Source organism: Cherax quadricarinatus, chromosome 67 (assembly GCF_038502225.1).
Source record: "Cherax quadricarinatus isolate ZL_2023a chromosome 67, ASM3850222v1, whole genome shotgun sequence".
Classification (NCBI taxonomy): Eukaryota; Metazoa; Arthropoda; class Malacostraca; order Decapoda; family Parastacidae; genus Cherax; species Cherax quadricarinatus.
In genome coordinates this window covers 4,504,582-4,524,542 of record NC_091358.1, presented here as the reverse complement: position 1 = coordinate 4,524,542, position 19,961 = coordinate 4,504,582, and the positions used below count along the sequence as shown (strand labels likewise).

The following is a 19,961-nucleotide window of genomic DNA, read 5'->3' as shown; positions in this document are numbered from 1 at the left end:
TTGAAGACTGCCAGGGGTCTGTTGGTAATCCCCCTTATGTGTGCTGGGAGGCAGTTGAACAGTCTCGGGCCCCTGACACTTATTGTATGGTCTCTTAACGTGCTAGTGACACCCCTGCTTTTCATTGGGGGGATGTTGCATCGTCTGCCAAGTCTTTTGCTTTCGTAGTGAGTGATTTTCGTGTGTAAGTTCGGTACTAGTCCCTCTAGGATTTTCCAGGTGTATATAATCATGTATCTCTCCCGCCTGCGTTCCAGGGAATACAGGTTCAGGAACCTCAAGCGCTCCCAGTAATTGAGGTGTTTTATCTCCGTTATGCGCGCCGTGAAGGTTCTCTGTACATTTTCTAGGTCAGCAATTTCACCTGCCTTGAAAGGTGCTGTTAGTGTGCAGCAATATTCCAGCCTAGATAGAACAAGTGACCTGAAGAGTGTCATCATAGGCTTGGCCTCCCTAGTTTTGAAGGTTCTCATTATCCATCCTGTCATTTTTCTAGCAGATGCGATTGATACAATGTTATGGTCCTTGAAGGTGAGATCCTCTGACATGATCACTCCCAGGGTTTGGGTTTGAGAAGGACTTGTCTACTATGGGCCAGTAGGCCTGCTGCAGTTTTTCTTCTTTCTTATGTTGTAAATGGTATAAAATACCGACAAGTTGATGATTAAGACACACGTGCAGCAACATTTGGGTATCTTTAGTGTTGAAATGTTTTGCCTACACAGTAGACTTCTTCAGTCAAATACAGAGACAGAAGGTGTAGTAAAATAAAGTTGTAATCAGTCCATCAACCTTGGAGAAATAGTATTTGAGGAGGTCAGTCCCTCAGCCAGGAGAGGAGTTCATCTTCATGGTCTGGAATAATATGAAGCTGAAGCATGAGAATGGAGTCTTAAGTACTGTCGAAGGTGAGATGGAAGATCTCCAAGACGCTGCAGGAGACGCGATCCACTAGTGGAAGTAAGAAGGCAAGTCCTTCTCTTCTTAAACTCGTACATGTATTCCAAAACAGACAATGCTCTAGACCTTGGACTATTTTTTTGACATTGTTGGTGAGTACCAGCAGGTGTTGAGGGTCTCAGGGATAACTTAAGAGAGGTGGCACCTCTCTACCCCCACCACAGTCCAATCTTCGTGTTTTTCTAGTGTGTGTTCACCTCTAGCACAGTTACCCGTCACACACCCACACAACACAGCCAGACTCAGGCTACCTCGCTGTTTCTCTCATACCATCAAGTACAAGGTAATGCTATGTCAAAGTGGTATACAATACCGACAGGTTGATAAGTAAGACATATGTGCAACACTTACGTATCTTTATTCCGAAACGTTTCGCCTACACAGTAGGCTTCTTCAGTCGAGTACAGTTAGCAGAAGTTACCAGAGTGGTGTACAAGTGTCTTACTTATCAACAAGGTAATATTGCCCGACACTTCAACTTACAACCAAGTTAAGTTTAAGTTTAAGTATAAAGTTTTTTCGTAACACTTACATTCACTTTATTTTTCACTGGTCTGAGAAACAATGCGAAGAATTTGTATACGTTGTTATGAAGTATTTATCTCGATAATTTACAGCAACGTCAAAATATATAATAGAACCCCATTGTTACGTATGTGAACACGATAGATACATAAACCCTGGTAATAGATACCGATAAATTGGTTTAGAAAGAAAGGTGAGTAAACACAAGGATACATTACTCACGAAATCGTAATGACACGATTGCAAATAAACCATACCATGGGTAGGGTTTGAACCCGCGACGGTCTGGAGTTTTGAGACTCTCTGATCGCGGGTTCAAACCCCACCCGTAGTATGGTTTGTTTTTTTAAAGACATATTTATTAGAAAACGTTGGGCTCTTGGGACCTTGATTACTTCTAATATACAGAAGTGTTGTTTAGTGTTGGCCAATATACAGTCTAGCACGAGTCTAAATGTAAGTTGAAGCCACGGAGATGACAGTCGCCGGCCTGCGCTCTGCGACTGTCATCTCCGAGGCTTCAGCTTGCAATTCTCCACATCATCACATCTCATTTACCTTCTCACACCACCCACAGAAGAGATGAAAGGCGTGTGGGCGCTGGCCGTGGCAGTGGCGTTCTTGTTATTGATCACTTACATTAACCCCAGCACCGCCTACGTCACAGCCTTCCCAGATGAACCTGACATCGACGGCACCCGTGAGTGTTTGGCGCCAGTGGCGCCAGTTGCAAGGTTGTGAGGGGTAGCTGTGGCTCGTACGTTGGTTTGCGTGCAGCCAGCAGTAACAGCCTGGTTGATAAGGCTCTGATCCACCAGGAGGCCTGGTCACAGACCGGGCCGCGGGGGCGTTGACCCCCGGAACTCTCTCCAGGTAAACTCCAGGTAAACGGAACGGGTGGAGTTTGAACCCATGGCGAGTCCTAAAACTCACAGGCGAGTGCGTTAACCACTGGGCCAGGTGGCTCTAATAAGATTCATCCAACTAGGTATATTATCATACACCATAGGGAGGTTAGCATGGGCCACCACTGTGACCAGAAATGCAGGTTTTTACGGACGAATCCCACATCAGCGTGGCTGTGTCGTGCTCTAGCTCAAGTCCCTTCAAAGCTGCTATCATGACTCACGAAATCGTAACAACGCGATTACAAATAAATCACAGATATGTGTGCAGTCGTGTTAATACGATTTTATGAGTAACTTCGCTATATTGTGAGAATGTAAGGAGGAATTACTGAGTTAAATTACAAGTCAGAGTAATTGCCAGGTTAAAATATAATAATGTAATGATAACTTTGTAAATAATAATGTTGTGGAATTCACAACTGAACCATAAACTGGAGAAACCATACCCCGGCCGGGATAGAACCCGCGGTCATAGAGTCTCAAAACTCCAGCCCGTCGCGTTAGCCACTAGACCAGCTAGCCACAATAAGATTCATCCAACTAGGTATATTTCTACACCATAGGAAGGTTAGCACAGGCACCACTGTGACCACAAATGCAAGTTTTTACAGACGAATCTCCAGCTAGCGTGGCCGTGACGAACTCTAGCTCAAGTCCCTTCACTGCCGTCAACATGACTCTATGACCGCGGGTTCTATCCCCGCCTGTGGTATGGTTTGTTTGCAATCGTTTCATTACGATTTCTTGAGTCATAAACTGGAGATTAAAACTAAATATTTCAACTCGCTTGCGACCATTATCAAATCGCGAGTGAGAGAGAGAGATGCATGAAATCCTCAGGTCATATCTTGGGAGCGAGGAGATGTCTGGGATTTATTTTCGAAGATTTCTTTGGATTAGTAATCCTGGGGGGTTAATAATCCTCGATTACCCTGGAAATGTAGGATTGAGTCCGGGTCTTTTCAGTTGTGAGCTGAACGTTCTACCACAGCGCTAAAAGTCAAAATTTTAATTTGGGGATTAACTGTGAATTGTTCCAGCCACGGGGTAGGTTAGGTAAGGTGTATCAGGAAACAGGACAAGTGTTTCCTGACGCGGGTCTTAGTCACATGATGGCCCCGGTGGCTGAAGCTCTCGCTTCACACACGGAGGGCCCGGGTTTGGTTCCCGACGTGGTGGAAACATTTCGACGTGTTTCCTTACACCTGTTGTCCTGTTCACCTAACAGCAAATAGGTACCTGGGTGTTAGTCGACTGGTGTGGGTCGCATCCTGGGGGACAAGACTGAAGACCACAATGGAAATAAGACAGACAGTCCTCGATGACGCACTGACTTTCCTGGGTTACTAACCCTCCGGGGTTAAAAATCCGAAGAAAATCTTATCTGACCGAGGCCTTCCACTGGCTTACCCATCGACCCCTCTAAAAATTACGGCTATGGTTATAACCATTAGATTTTATCCAGGCACAATATTATGCTATTCTAACCTGGTTATGTTGACGGCGGTACAGTGATCACCGTCGGGTTTGCGGTGGCCAAGTTCCTGGCGGGGCTGGTGCCGTACCCGACAGTGTCAGCGCTCTTACTAGCCATCATCAACGCCTGGGAACCCAAACCCGAAGACAACTACTGGGAACACGTGAGGGACAACGTGGCTCAAGTATGCGGAGACTTCATCAACGAACACAACATGAACCAGGTGGAAGTCTACAAGCAGGACCTCGTCTCTCTCCTCAACAAGTATGTCAACAAATCGGAATCTTGTGTTTAAAATGGTATAAAATATTAAGTTGATGATTAAGTCACACGTACAACAGTCGGGTATCTTTATTGATGGAACGTTTCGTCTACACAGTAGGGTTCTTCAGTCAAATAGAGAGGCAGCAGGTGTAGTAGTGAAATGGAGATAATGTAGTCAGTCCCTCAACAATAATTATACCCAACTGTTGCATATTTATCTTAATCATCAAAAGGGAGCCTTTTTTATTATTATTATTTTCTTCCTTTATCTAAAAGACAGAAGAAAAAAAATTCAAAATATCGTAGGTTAAATAATTCACAGCTAAACCACAATTTGGAAAAAGGGAAACTTTAAAACGACGTTTCGGTTCGTACTTAACTTTTATCAAGTCCGAAACGTCCTAAAAACTTCCCTTTCGAAATTATTTTTAACCTAAAAAAAATATCCCAGCAATTTACATGCTAAAATTTCACTGCATTTCTTGAGAAAGAAAAAAACAAAATCCCCAGACAATCCAATAGCATTTTTTTCATTTATTTGTTAGACGATCGTATTGAAACTTCGTTAAAATGTGGTAAGCAAATGCTTCTTAAAGCAGACCAAAAATGAACGAAATCGGACGATAAATAATAAAAAAAGGCGAGGTGGCTTAAGGTCAACCTTTAATCTGACCGACACTTTATTGTGCCCTTTATTTACGTGTTTATTTAAGCAGAGTAAAGCCAGTAATAATGTAAATAAAATTCTTTTGAAATGTGGATTATTATTATTAAAATCAAGGGGGAAGCGCTAAACCCGGAGACAGACTATGGGGAGACAGCCTATGGGGAGACAACCTATGGGAAGACAGCCTATGGGAAGACAACCTATGGGAAGACAGCCTATGGGGAGACAGACTATGGGAAGACAGCCTATGGGAAGACAGCCTATGGGAAGACAGCCTATGGGGAGACAGACTATGGGAAGACAGCCTATGGGAAGACAACCTATGGGAAGACAGCCTATGGGGAGACAGACTATGGGAAGACAGCCTATGGGAAGACAGCCTATGGGAAGACAGCCTATGGGAAGACAGCCTATGGGAAGACAGCCTATGGGAAGACAGCCTATGGGAAGACAGCCTATGGGAAGACAGCCTATGGGAAGACAGCCTATGGGAAGACAGCCTATGGGAAGACAGCCTATGGGAAGACAGCCTATGGGAAGACAGCCTATGGGAAGACAGCCTATGGGAAGACAGCCTATGGGAAGACAGCCTATGGGAAGACAGCCTATGGGAAGACAGCCTATGGGAAGACAGCCTATGGGAAGACAGCCTATGGGAAGACAGCCTATGGGGAGACAGCCTATGGGAAGACAACCTATGGGAAGACAGCCTATGGGAAGACAGCCTATGGGAAGACAGCCTATGGGAAGACAGCCTATGGGAAGACAGCCTATGGGAAGACAGCCTATGGGAAGACAGCCTATGGGAAGACAGCCTATGGGAAGACAGCCTATGGGAAGACAGCCTATGGGAAGACAGCCTATGGGAAGACAGCCTATGGGAAGACAGCCTATGGGAAGACAGCCTATGGGAAGACAGCCTATGGGAAGACAGCCTATGGGAAGACAGCCTATGGGAAGACAGCCTATGGGAAGACAGCCTATGGGAAGACAGCCTATGGGAGAACCTATGGACTCCAGTGGAAATAAATTATGCTCTTGACGTTTCTTAAGTTATTCTTTAACATTTTCCTGCATATTTATTGTCTTGTATTTGTGTGATATTTTGTCGGTAATTTATTAATTTGGGGAGAATAATCTGACACGGGTGTGCCATGAGATGACCCGGTCAGTGCCAGCAGCACGGCGGGGACGTGGCACTGGAGACAACAGGGGGACGAGTGTGTGTGTGTGTGTGTGTGTGTGTGTGAGTGTGTGTGTGTGTGTGTGTGTGTGTGTGTGTGTGTGTGTGTGTGTGTGAGTGTGTGATCATTTCTGCATATTCACTGACACACTACTGAGTGGAGTTCTCCGTGACCCGGGTGTTGCCTGTGCTAGGTACTCCAGAGCTGAGACAGTGAGTGACGGGTCGTACCCAGACAAGAACACACTGGCTGACTCCATCACCACCTCAATCATCACTAATCGCTACCTGGTGGAGGCCTCAGAGATGCCTTGGTCAATGATCATCGACTTCGCTGACATCGCCGGCATCCACATCCTCATTCTTAAGGTCAGAAATAAGCGAGAAACAGCAAGTTACAAACATAGGATAATGAATCTTAAGATGACGTTTCGGTCTAATTTGGACCATTATCTGGTCCTAAATTTCGCTCTCCTATGTACCGGTTATTTGTGTATTGTTCCAGACACGGTATTGTTCATTTGTATTCTCCAGGAAATAAGTTAATACTCTTGTGTAGAAAAGTGTCAGTATTATTGTGCAAACTCTTCCCCGAGGTCAGTAAGACGCTACTGGATAGATAAACGTCGATAAACGTTAAATAACATTATTCGTTCACTTCCACACTTCATTAAATATATCGTTCTTGTCACCTCGTTACCCCATTGCTTCCCTCATCTCTTTCACTGCATACTAATGTCATGTTGAAAGTACTATAAAATACCAACAAGCTGGTGATTCAGACATATGTGCAACAGTTGGGTATTTTTGTTGTTGAAACGTTTCGCCCACAGTCAAATACAAAGGTAGCAGGTGTAGTTGTAGACCATGGAGCTGAATTCTTCTCCAGGCTGCTGAGGGACTGACCACCTCATATCTCCAAAGTTGATGGACTGACTACATCATCTTCATTACACTACTACACCTGATGCTTCTGTATTTGACTGAAGAAGCTTACCGTGTAGGTGAAACGTTTCAACAGTAAAGATACCCAACTGATGCACATGCGTCTAATTCACCTGCTGATGAGTGACCCCCACCACCGCCACCATTCTTCTTTGCATTGAACTGATGAGGCCAATGTGTGGCGGAACGTTTCCAAAAGGTGGCCTGGTGGCTAAAGCTCCCGCTTCACACACGGAGGGCCCGGGTTCGATTCCCAGCGGGTGGAAACATTTCGACACGTTTCCTTACACCTGTTGTCCTGTTCACCTAGCAGCAAATAGGTACCTGGGTGTTAGTCGACTGGTGTGGGTCGCATCCTGGGGGACAAGATTAAGGACCCCAATGGAAATAAGTTAGACAGTCCTCGATGACGCACTGACTTTCTTGGGTTATCCTGGGTGGCTAACCCTCCGGGGTTAAAAATCCGAACGAAATCTTATCTTATCTTATCTTATCTAATTTATATATTTACAACCAGGATGCAGCTGACTCGTACACGGAGGTAGGGGGCGAGGTGTCTCGCTGGTGGGTGGACCTCTCGAGGCAGCTACAACACTACATCGACTACGGCATCTGGCTGCAAAAGGAGACGATGAGGTGGAGGAACACTCAGATCGAGTGCTACTTCGATGAGGCTGACGGTAGCTGTCTGGCTTTCCAGTGGACGAGCCTTACCTGCTACGACTTATACAAGGTAGGTAATACATCATTCTAACATAAGAATGGGCGTGCACTATGTCTCTGATAGATGAGCGCCCTCGATAGATCAGGTGTCTCTAATAGACCAACTTCCCCTGATGGAGTATTTATTCATGAGAGAAAGTAGACAGACACAGGAAAAAAAAAATTTATGAATAAATGAAATGTTCCTTTATCGACTTGCAGTCATATTGTCACAGTACCGTTACTTATGACGTAGAAAGTATTCCCCAGAGATCAGTTGCTGTTGACGTAAACAAGTATTCCTCAGAGATCAGTTCTTACATAAAGACTATTTTTTTTTTTATTTTATTTAGAACAATACAATACAAGAGATAGATAAAGACATAAACAGGTCTTACACAGAATAAATCATTAACAACCACACAAACATGAACTTGAGATAACACAAATAACCCTCCTCACCCATACATGAAAACCCATAAAGACTATTCTTCAAAGAGAGTTTGTTCGTGACCCAGACAGTATTCCTTAGCGAGCACTTCTTACATACGAGTAGAAATCATTTCTCAAAGAGCAGATCATCTTACACAGTAACCCTCAGAGAATACAGGTTCTGTACCTTAGAAAGCTGAGGTGTGAGAGAGAGCATACACTGTCCTCAGATAACAGACACAGTGCGGGACTATACTGAGACGTGCAAGCAGCTTCACGCGGACAACAATGAGGACGGGTCTTGTGCCTCCTTCTGCGATCTGTACCAGACCCAGGTGGACCGGGACGCCGCCCTCTGGCTCAACGCTAACCTTGACACCCTCGTTGACGACTGGGCCTTCCTCAAGCTGAAAGCTGATGCCCTGGCTACTCAAGCTTCACGGTAACATTCTCAAATTTCCGTAATTCAATATAAGGGCTAAGGACTGTTACCCTTGCATCAGTGGTATACAATACCGATAAGTAAACAAAGCTTATCTTATCGGCATTGTATACCACCGATAAGTTGATGACCATGACACATGGGCAGCACCTGGGTATCTTGACTGGTAAAACATTTCGTCCACCAATGACTTTTTTTTTAATCCAATAATTTCAGTGGCAGTCATTTTTTTCAGGCCAGAAATTATTATCTTTATTTAACCGAAAGAGACTCTGGTTGGCTCCTCGTATCACCAGTAAAGATATCCGAGTGTTGCTTATGTGTCTTAATGACACGAGGGTCATTAATGACACGAGGGTCATTAATACTGGTTAGTTGATTAATGGGGTTCACAGCCTATTTACTACAAGAGGGTCATTAAGACTAGTTGGTTGGTTAATGACTCCTAAAGTCTGTCTATTACACAAAGGTCATTAAGACTATGTAATTGGTTAGTGGGGCTTAAAGGCACGAGAGACATTAAAACTAGTTAGCCGGTTAATGAGATTTAAAGTCTATTACACGAGGGTAATAAGACTATCTGATTGGTTAACTGGATTTAAAGACTAACCACTACACGAGGGTCATCAAAGCTACATGTAACCTGCCCTCCACCAGTCAACAATACTTTAATACCTAAAATAGCGATTAAAGTCAACTCTCAACGTATATACACTTAGAGACATACATGTATATATCGTGAATGTTTGTTGGTCATTTGATATTGTATACACCAGAACCAAGTGGTATCAGGGATTCTTTTAAAAAGTACGTTTAGCAACTTATAAGTGGTATTGAGTCTATGATGGTGTCCACTTAGCTGAAGATTTGGCATAATTTATTCAATAAAATGCAACTGTAGCAACAGTTTCGATTAAAAGTGTGATAATTTATGTATTTTAGCAAGCAAATGAAATATTCCAGAAAAATGCCTCCAACTGTTCTCAAATGTCGATATATGCAACACTCCATACACGAAACAATATTGGTCCACGGTCCATGCTGCTTACATGGATCATGGATCAAGTCCCCGTCCGAATGAAAGTAACAATACCGTAGATGGAATAATTCCCAACTAACCCACAACAACATGTCTGGAATAATTCCCAACTAACCCACAACAACATGTCTGGAATAATTCCCAACTAACCCACAACAACATGTCTGGAATAATTCCCAACTAACCCACAACAACATGTCTGGAATAATTCCCAACTAACCCACAACAACATGTCTGGAATAATTCCCAACTAACCCACAACAACATGTCTGGAATAATTCCCAACTAACCCACAACAACATGTCTGGAATAATTCCCAACTAACCCACAACAACATGTCTGGAATAATTCCCAACTAACCCACAACAACATGTCTGGAATAATTCCCAACTAACCCACAACAACATGTCTGGAATAATTCCCAACTAACCCACAACAACATGTCTGGAATAATTCCCAACTAACCCACAACAACATGTCTGGAATAATTCCCAACTAACCCACAACAACATGTCTGGAATAATTCCCAACTAACCCACAACAACGTGTAGTTGATGGACTTCAAACCTCACTAACCAAGCAATAACAGCCACTGATTATACAGAGAAAAATTACTAAACTTACAATTCCTCACTGCAGGTACTACAACCCACTGACGAAAGATGCCTAGAAAAGATGAAGAATGTTCTGCGCACTCCCTCCGTCCTGATGATATTTGGTAATATCAGTAAAGATATCGAGGGAGGAAATATATCACGCTAACTTTATTGATTCGTTATACCTAAATATCTATCATGTACCAGTGTTGCATTGTTTATGATGTACCAGTGTTGCACCCTTTAAATGGTATCTAGAAACCAAAATAAAGAAGAAAATTCAGTTTGTGTACATATTTTTTTCCTGCTCAGCCTTGGATAGTTATATTCCTGTTATTTAAGAATGTGGTAGAGTGTTATTGTGCGTTATTGATGATGGTTTTGTGAGAAGATCATTTTGAGAATGTTGAGACAGGTTCCCCGTGATGAAGGTGCGCTACTGCTACTGCTACTGCTACTGCTACTGCTACTACTACTACTACTACTACACCACTACTACTACTATTACTACTACACTACTACTACTACTACCTTCACTATCTCTTTCACTGCTATCTCCACTTCTTTCTTTTATTTTTTTTTTATATTTTTCTGCCTCTCTCCCGTCCCTGGCCTCCCCTCGTATATATATACTGGCTCCCTTACCTTCGTGTGTTAGTGTGTGACTAGTTAATGGTTCAAGTCGGGCCGAAGCATCGTCATAAGTTTCTTTCTCCTGTGTGCTGGTTATTTGTGTATTGTGATACAGCACTCGGGGTCTAGCAGGTAACCTGACTCACTCTAAGAGGAGGACATCCTAAATACTCTTAATTAAGAAGTCTTCACCAGCATCAAGGTACCTTGATTGAAGGACCCAGCGAGGTGCTCTCTCTCTCTCTCTCTCTCTCTCTCTCTCTCTCTCTCTCTCTCTCTCTCTACCGAACACTACATAAGAACATAATGCAAACAACCACTGTGGAAAAACAGACAAATTCCAAGGGCTTTCGTGATTTTTCTCAATGGCTGTTCTGCATATTGTGGTATCACCTGTTTACTGTGATCTTATTGCATAAGAACATAAGGAGGAGCACTGCAGCAGGCCTACTGGCCCATACTAGACTGGGTCCTTTCCAAACCCACTGAAAGACAAGTGTACCTCTTCAGTAGCAGCTGTCTAGACAGGCTCACGAGAGGTCAGTAAAGGGGCTGTCAGACCTGTGTATTTTGTATCACCTGTATTATATTAGGCCAAAGAAGTAACGTTTTTATCTGCCACTGAATTAAATGTATGAATCATTTATTAACCCCAGCACGTCGATTCCAAATCTGAAGTCAGGATTAATCCAGCTCAACAGGATTGTTAGTTACAATGGTCTGAGCAGCAGCCAGCCCCGGTGGGTGGCAAACAGATCTGTCTGTGACTTGATCAAGCCTACTGTGTGGGCGAAATGTTGTCAATAAAGCATCACATTATACTGCATTCGTGTTCATTTCTCCACTGAATGAGTAGTGATGTTGGAATAATTTCGTTTTTAGTGGTTTACCTTCTCATGTATTTTTCAGACCTTGATTTCAACAAATCAAGGACATTGCACAAGTGACGTACGTGCATGCTGTTTAATCCTCACTAATAATAAGCATACTGTGTTTTAAAATTCCTATTTTAGGGATTATAGTGTTCTTGTCTGGTGGTGAAAAGGTTAGTGTAGTCGATAGGTTTTAAACCCCATTAACCAACCTGAGTTTCAACTTTTTTTTATGAAACTAATAATCCTTATATGTTGGGTGGATTTTGATCCCAGATTCGAAATTAGCTTACTCAAATTAGTTTATATTTCTTCCTCGGCAAATTTGTTTAGGATTACGAAAACAAAACTAATTTTAATGTTTTTTTAAGGGGTAACAATGCGTACAAGAGTCATTGGGAACCAGTAAATAATACCTCGCAACATGCTCACTAATCCACGGGAGAGTTGGCAGGGAGGGAGAACAATTCTCTTCCTGCCAAGAGATCTCCCTGAATGTGGATAGTCAGTAGCTGCTGACTATCCACATTCAGTGGATAGTCAGCAGCTGAAGCCAGGCCAGAGGATGTTCCAGAGCCAGCTGGGGTAAGCACTGACTATCCACAGTCAGTGGATAGTCAGCAGCTGAAGCCAGGCCAGAGGATGTTCCAGAGCCAGCTGGGGTAAGCACTGACTATCCACATTCAGTGGATAGTCAGCAGCTGAAGCCAGGCCAGAGGGTGTTCCAGAGCCAGCTGGGGTAAGCACTGACCACCCCCAGGGCCTCAGCTAGGTGGTGGGTGAAGTAGTTACAGTTCCAGTAGCCCATACTGTAGTGTGACATCATGAACTTCCAACATTGTTTGTAGCCTGGGTAACATTTCCGCACCAAATCTGCAAACATAAAAGGTCTTCTGAACGATTTACATCACAGAAGGTAATTTTATACAGAGAACTTTGGCGACTTTCTCGTATAATTATATACTGATTTTGCCGACTGTATCACCATATGTATCCCGTTGGTTGTAGTGTTAATAAATATTTATGTGTCATCGACATACCTGTAACATTTAGATTTTGTCACCAAAGTTGCTAGTTATTGTGCACCTCATATCCATCCTGTGGATGGTAGTGGCTAGTTTATTGTGCACCTCATATCCATCCTGTGGATGGTAGTGGCTAGTTTATTGTGCACCTCATATCCATCCTGTGGATGGTAGTGGCTAGTTTATTGTGTACCTCATATCCATCCTATGGGTGGTAGTGGCTAGTTTATTGTGTACCTCATATCCATCCTATGGGTGGTAGTGGCTAGTTTATTGTGTACCTCATATCCATCCTGTGGATGGTAGTGGCTAGTTTATTGTGTACCTCATATCCATCCTGTGGATGGTAGTGGCTAGTTTATTGTGTACCTCATATCCATCCTGTGGATGGTAGTGGCTAGTTTATTGTGTACCTCATATCCATCCTGTGGATGGTAGTGGCTAGTTTATTGTGTACCTCATATCCATCCTGTGGATGGTAGTGGCTAGTTTATTGTGCATCTTATATCTATCCTGTGAGGTAGCACAAAAGTATATAGATACACAATAGGCCTAGAAACTAGGCCCCAAAAGGGTTAACAGGAGTAGATGTGGACTTACATCTACAGTTCACTTATCTGTTACAAGCAAATTTAGGAAATTTGCTTAATGTATCTTAACAGGTCACATGTCTGTCTCTATATTCCAGTATAATAACCTATGTGTCGTGTCAGGATATCTTTTTAATGAAAATAAAACACCAGAAACGCCCCATGATGAAGGAACAAGGAACTCTAGTATTCTTTTTCACGGTCCGTCTTGTGATAATGTTGGTAGAATTACCGACAATATGTTAGGTGAAAGGACACATGTCCAACTAATATAACACTGTGGCAACGTTTCGCTCTCAAGCCATAACGGCTTGACAATGCTCCTGGAGAGCGAAACGTTGTCACAGCAAAATGCCGCATTAGTTGCACGAGTGTCCTCTTACCTAACACATTCTATCTTCAGTGGATGGGTAGGGTTGGGGCAACATCTCGCCCAGACTGACCAAAATGTCGTTTATGTCCGATTTGCGTATTAGCTGCGTAATACTTCACGTGGAAGTTTTGCTTATTGTACATAAATGGTTCAGCGAACCGACGAGATGATAAATTAGACACATGTGCAACACTTGGGGATCTTTGTTGTGGAAACGTTTCGCCACACAGTGCCTTCATCAGTCAATACAAAGAAGAATAGTGAAAATCAGGAGGAGTTTGAGCAAATCAGTCCCTCAGCCTGGAGTTGATGTATTCAGTCCATAAATCTTGATTGAGGGACTGATTACCTTAAACTTCACCTGATTTTCACCATTCTTTTTTGCATTGGACTGATGAAGCCACTGTGTGGTGAAACACTTCCATAGTAAAGATACCAAGTGAAGAAAAATACAAGAGTTCCTTGTTCCTTCATTATGGAGGGACAGAGTTAGCTATAGAGAAACGCAAAACTGTGGTCCACTTAACTTTTTAAAGATACCTACAAAGTGGTTTGTTAACGGAAGTCAATAATGCATTGCAACTTGTGTTCTGTTAGTTACATTGTAACTAACAGAACATAAACAGCCCCCTATTGTACCTCAGTATGATGCCGATATACATGTATCGTTTAGCATCTTGGCGAGGCCTGGTCACAGACCGGGCCCAGGGGGCGTTCACCTCCGAAATCCTCTCCAGGTATACTCCAGGTATACTCCAGGTATACATTCTACTTACCACTGACAATGTTGTTGATTTCACTCTTGGTTTTGTTCGTGTGTCCCAGCTTGTACCAGTAGGTGAGTGGTCCATTGCACCTGTCTCCGGAGTAATCCCTGATGGCATACTGACCATTGGCAGCGTAGGCCCAGTATCCAGCCCTGGTGCCGATCCCGGAGTGCCACATACAAGCCTGCAGCCGGAACACGTAGAGCCACACAGTGCCATCTGTTGGGACGTAAATAATCTTAGGTTACAGTACGAAGATGGAAATGTGTTTATGTATTAGTATGGGTCAGTGAGCACAAGGAGCGGAGGCTCGAGCCTTTGTCTAAGTGGCAGACAGACTGGCAGCTTAAGTGTACTTGTAGACTAGTAAACTAACCGAATTAGTTATGAAAGAGTACTCTATGTGAATCCATTATAATAACAGTAATACTGCTACTACTACACTACTACAAATAATAATAATAATAATAATAATAATAATAATAATAATAATAATAATAATAATAATAATAATAATAATAATAATAAATTATTATTATTATTATTATTATTATTATTATTATTATTATTATTATTATTATTATTATTATTATTATTATTATTATTATTATTATTATTATTATTATTATTATTATTATTATTATTATTATTATTACTATTATTACTGCTACTATTACTACTACTTTTACTACTACTACTAATAATAATAATAATAATAATAATAATAATAATACCAGTTGACACTGGAGCATCACTACGGAAGCTGGTCTCTGGACATCTCTCCTTGCGTCTACTACCAGCCATCACCGTCCCCACCATCACCACCATCACCATCATCACCATCCTGTACACCATACCTAGAACATAATGGAAAATCCTGCTTAATAATACATTATATAAACAGAAAAAGATGGACGAAGACTCGAACTGGGGTCCACGGATATAGCAGGCCTACACAGGCCTAGGTTATCCGAATATTAATTTGACATATATATTAAAGATTTCGTGGATTTATTCTTCTGTTTATATTTTGTTTAGGTTAAACAATATACGAAGGTGTTATAGTTCATCTGTTACCAACATTTTCAAAGAGAATAACATTACATGATGCAAAACAGTCACGGGGGAGCTGAATGGTGGCACTAGGTCTCTCGTGTTGCAATCAACACATCACCAGGAGCTTGCAATGTTGGAGGAATTAGTAGGAAGTCCAGGTAGATCAGCTCAAGGGAGCGACTCCAGCTGGCCAAGATATACTCTGTGAGAATCATATTGAGACGTAGGGAAAGAAAAAGGCGTAAAAATGTCAGATTACTTACATATACGTATAACTAAAACATCAGAGGAACAGTAAAGTTGAACCACACACTCAACTTCTTAGTCCAACTCAAACTGCAGATATCATTGTAAAAAAATGTACATAATCATATCTGCTGGCGAGAAGGTGATAGACATCCAGAATTAGATCTACCAGGTATAACAACACGAGAATGTATTCAATTACTGGACAGACGATGCAACATTCCCACAATGAAAAGCAGGGGTGCCACTAGCACGATAAGAGACAACACAAGTGTCAAGGAGCCAAGACTGTTCAACTCCCTCCCGGCATACATAAAGGGGATTACCAATAGACCTCTGGATGTCATCAAGAAAGAGCTGGACAGGCACTTAAAGTCAGTAGACCTGGTCACAGACCGGGCCGGGGGGGCGTTGACCCCCGTAACTCTCTCCAGGTACACACTGCTACAACGCTAAATATAAAACATGTAAATTAAAAAACAAACTCAAGAACAGTGTTTTTTTTAAAACAATCAAGTTCTGCAACCGGTTGCCAGAATGAATATCTCCTGATATGATGAAAACCGGCCAACCTGTGGAAGTTGCAGTTGAATGATCAACTCTGCGTCAGTGTAGACTAGAAGTGGCAAGTTGCTTGTAGTGATGACTCACACTCAGTAGTCTCATGCAGAACAAAAGGCAACAACCTGTCTGAAAAATAACACACACATGGCAGAGAGAAGCTTGTGGCGATGTTTCGGTCCAACTTGGACCATTTGTAAGTCACACTGACATTTACAAGTCACACTGTGACATTTACAAGTCACACTGTGACATTTACAAGTCACACTGTGACATTTACAAGTCACACTGTGACATTTACAAGTCACACTGTGACATTTACAAGTCACACTGTGACATTTACAAGTCACACTGTGGCTCGTAAATGATTCAAGTCGGAGGGAAACGTCGTCATAAGCACGTTTCTTCCATGTACTATGTAGAGACACAGTTTACAATCAATATTACCACCACAGTATAATATTGTACCCGGCACTCTCGTGATCTTTCACATTACCGCTGAGAAAAATGTGAGAGATGAAAAAAACGCCGGAATACTCCTACTACTGTGTCTCATTGTGTTTATTTTAGTTGTTGTTGTTGTTGTTCCCCTCAAGGAAGGTTCCTTGATGCTGGTGAGGGGCTCTTGATCTGGGGAATTGGATCTGTGCTCCGGTTCCCAGAATTGAGCCTGAATACCTTCCATCCCCCCCCACATGTGCAGCATAATCCTACGGGTTTAGTGCTCCCCCATAACTATAATAATAGTAATAATAATAATAATAATAATAATAATAATAATAATAATAATAATAATAATAATAATAATAATAATCATAATAATAATAAAAATAATAATAATAATAATAATAATAAAAATAATAATAATCATAATAATAATAAAAATAATAATAATAATAATAATAAAAATAATAATAATAATAATAATAATAATAATAATAATAATAATAATAATAATAATAATAATCATAATAATAATAATCATAATAATAATAATAATAATAATAATAATAATAATAATAATAATAATAATAATAATAATAATAATAATAATCATAATAATAATAATAATAATAATAATAATAATAATAATAATAATAATAATAATAATAATAATAATAATAATAATAATAATAATAATAATAATAATCATAATAATAAAAATAATAATAATAATAATAATAATAATAATAATAATAATAATAATAATAATGTTGTTGATTAACTAGTACTCCCCCGGTCCGGATCTTTTCCAGACGGTGACCCGGTCTTGGCTCCCAGTCTTGGGAGTGTCTGAGACCTATGTCTGCCATGGGAGGAGGTACAAGTACCTCCTCATCTTCTGGAACCAACTGTCCCCAGGCCTAGCCCCATTCCCCGCCCTCACGGGGCTCGTAGGCTTCTGGTCTGCCATCTTCCCCGCCCTAAGAGGGCTCGTGGGAGTCGTATATTTACATGTTAAGATATCAACTGCATCCTGTGACCTTACTGGCGTACTTGGCGTGTGTGACCTCACTGGCGTACTTGGTGTGTGTGACCTCACTGGCGTACTTGGCGTGTGTGACCTCACTGGCGTACTTGGCATGTGACCTCACTGGCGTACTTGGTGTGTGTGACCTCACTGGCGTACTTAGCGTGTGTGACCTCACTGGCGTACTTGGCATGTGACCTCACTGGCGTACTTGGTGTGTGTGAACTCACTGGCGTACTTGGTGTGTGTGACCTCAGTGGCGTACTTGGCGTGTGTGACCTCACTGGCGTACTTGGCGTGTGTGACCTCACTGGCGTACTTGGCGTGTGTGACCTCACTGGCGTACTTGGTGTGTGTGGCCTCACTGTCGTACTTGGTGTGTGTGACCTCAGTGGCGTACTTGGCGTGTGTGACCTCACTGGCGTACTTGGCGTGTGTGACCTCACTGGCGTACTTGGCGTCTGTGACCTCACTGGCGTACAGGGCGTCTGTGACCTCACTGGCGTACTTGGCGTCTGTGACCTCATTGGTGTACATGGCGTCTGTGACCTCACTGGCGTACTTGGCGTCTGTGACCTCACTGGCGCACAGGGCGTCTGTGACCTTACTGGCGTACTTGGCGTCTGTGACCTCACTGGCGTACTTAGCGTCTGTGACCTCACTGGCGTACATGGCGTCTGTGACCTCACTGGCGTACTTGGAGTGTGTGACCTCACTGGCGTACATAGCGTCTGTGACCTCACTGGCGTACATGGCGTCTGTGACCTCACTGGTGTACATGGCGTCTGTGACCTCACTAGTGTACATTGCGTCTGTGACCTCACTGGTGTACATGAGGTCTGTGACCTCACTGGCGTACTTGGCGTGTGTGACCTCACTGGCGCACTTGGCGTCTGTGACCTCACTGGCGTAAATGGCGTCTGTGACCTCACTGGCGTAAATGGCGTCTGTGACCTCACTGGTGTACATGGCGTCTGTGACCTCACTGGCGTACATGGCGTCTGTGACCTCACTGGTGTACATGGCGACTGTGACCTCACTGGTGTACTTGGCGTCTGTGACCTAACTGGTGCACATGGCGTCTGTGACCTCACTGGTGTACATGGCGTCTGTGACCTCACTGGCGTACTTGGCGTGTGTGACCTCACTGGCGTACTTGGCGTCTATGACCTCACTGGCGTACTTTGCGTGTGTGACCTCACTGGCGTACTTGGCGTCTATGACCTCACTGGCGTACTTTGCGTGTGTGACCTCACTGGCGTACTTGGCGTGTGTGACCTCACTGGCGTACTTGGCGTGTGTGACCTCACTGGCGTACTTGGCGTGTGTGACCTCACTGGCGTACTTGGCGTGTGTGACCTCACTGGCGTAAATGGCGTGTGTGACCTCACTGGCGTAAATGGCGTGTGTGACCTCACTGGCGTAAATGGCGTGTGTGACCTCACTGGCGTACTTGGCGTGTGTGACCTCACTGGCGTAAATGGCGTGTGTGACCTCACTGGCGTACTTGGCGTGTGTGACCTCACTGGCGTACTTGGCGTGTGTGACCTCACTGGCGTACTTGGCGTGTGTGACCTCACTGGCGTACTTGGCGTCTGTGACCTCACTGGCGTACTTGGCGTCTGTGACCTCACTGGCGTACTTGGCGTCTGTGACCTCACTGGCGTACTTGGCGTCTGTGACCTCACTGGCGTACTTGGCGTCTGTGACCTCACTGGCGTACTTGGCGTCTGTGACCTCACTGGCGTACTTGGCGTGTGTGACCTCACTGGTGTATTTGGCGTGTGTGACCTCACTGGTGTACTTGGCGTCTGTGACCTCACTGGTGTACTTGGCGTGTGTGACCTCACTGGCGTACTTGGCGTGTGTGACCTCACTGGCTTACTTGGCGTGTGTGACCTCACTGGCGTACTTGGCGTCTGTGACCTCACTGGCGTACTTGGCGTGTATGACCTCACTGGCGTACTTGGCGTGTATGACCTCACTGGCGTAAATGGCGTGTGTGACATCACTGGCGTACTTGGCGTCTGTGACCTCACTGGCGTACTTGGCGTCTGTGACCTCACTGGCGTACTTGGCGTGTATGACCTCACTTGCGTACTTGGCGTGTATGACCTCACTGGCGTAAATGGCGTGTGTGACCTCACTGGCGTACTTGGTGTGTGACCTCACTGGCGTACTTGGCGTGTATGTACGCAACTTTAATTACTTTGTTATTGTCTATTTC

At 43.2% G+C, this 19,961-nt stretch overlaps 2 protein-coding genes across 4 annotated transcripts in view; one reads left to right on the top strand and one right to left on the bottom strand.

Moving 5' to 3' along the window:
• The first annotated feature begins 1,085 nt into the window (after window positions 1–1,085).
• Window positions 1,086–10,424, top strand: LOC128699626 (uncharacterized). Of its 2 annotated transcripts, none has more exons than XM_053792357.2 (7): window positions 1,086–1,243; window positions 2,063–2,185; window positions 3,906–4,134; window positions 6,179–6,353; window positions 7,447–7,662; window positions 8,294–8,505; window positions 10,184–10,424. In XM_053792357.2, exons 2-7 carry the CDS (start codon window positions 2,068–2,070, stop codon window positions 10,212–10,214), a joined length of 981 nt encoding a protein of 326 aa, XP_053648332.2. In that variant the 5' UTR covers window positions 1,086–1,243; window positions 2,063–2,067; the 3' UTR covers window positions 10,215–10,424. The 2 variants fall into 2 exon arrangements, with proteins under 2 accessions (XP_053648332.2, XP_069955439.1); XM_070099338.1 differs by lacking the exon at window positions 1,086–1,243 and adding an exon at window positions 1,254–1,416.
• Window positions 10,425–10,571: 147 nt separating this feature from the next.
• LOC128699629 (uncharacterized) overlaps window positions 10,572–19,961 on the bottom strand; it is a 34,453-nt gene continuing 25,063 nt past the window's right edge. For both annotated transcript variants that reach the window (XM_070099340.1, XM_070099339.1), the window contains exons 2-4: window positions 15,135–15,257; window positions 14,410–14,619; window positions 10,572–12,518 (exon numbers count right to left, since the gene is read on the bottom strand). In XM_070099340.1, coding sequence (XP_069955441.1) covers window positions 12,340–12,518; window positions 14,410–14,619; window positions 15,135–15,257 — 512 coding nt within the window. In that variant the 3' untranslated portion in view covers window positions 10,572–12,339. The remainder of the gene's footprint in view (window positions 12,519–14,409; window positions 14,620–15,134; window positions 15,258–19,961) is intronic.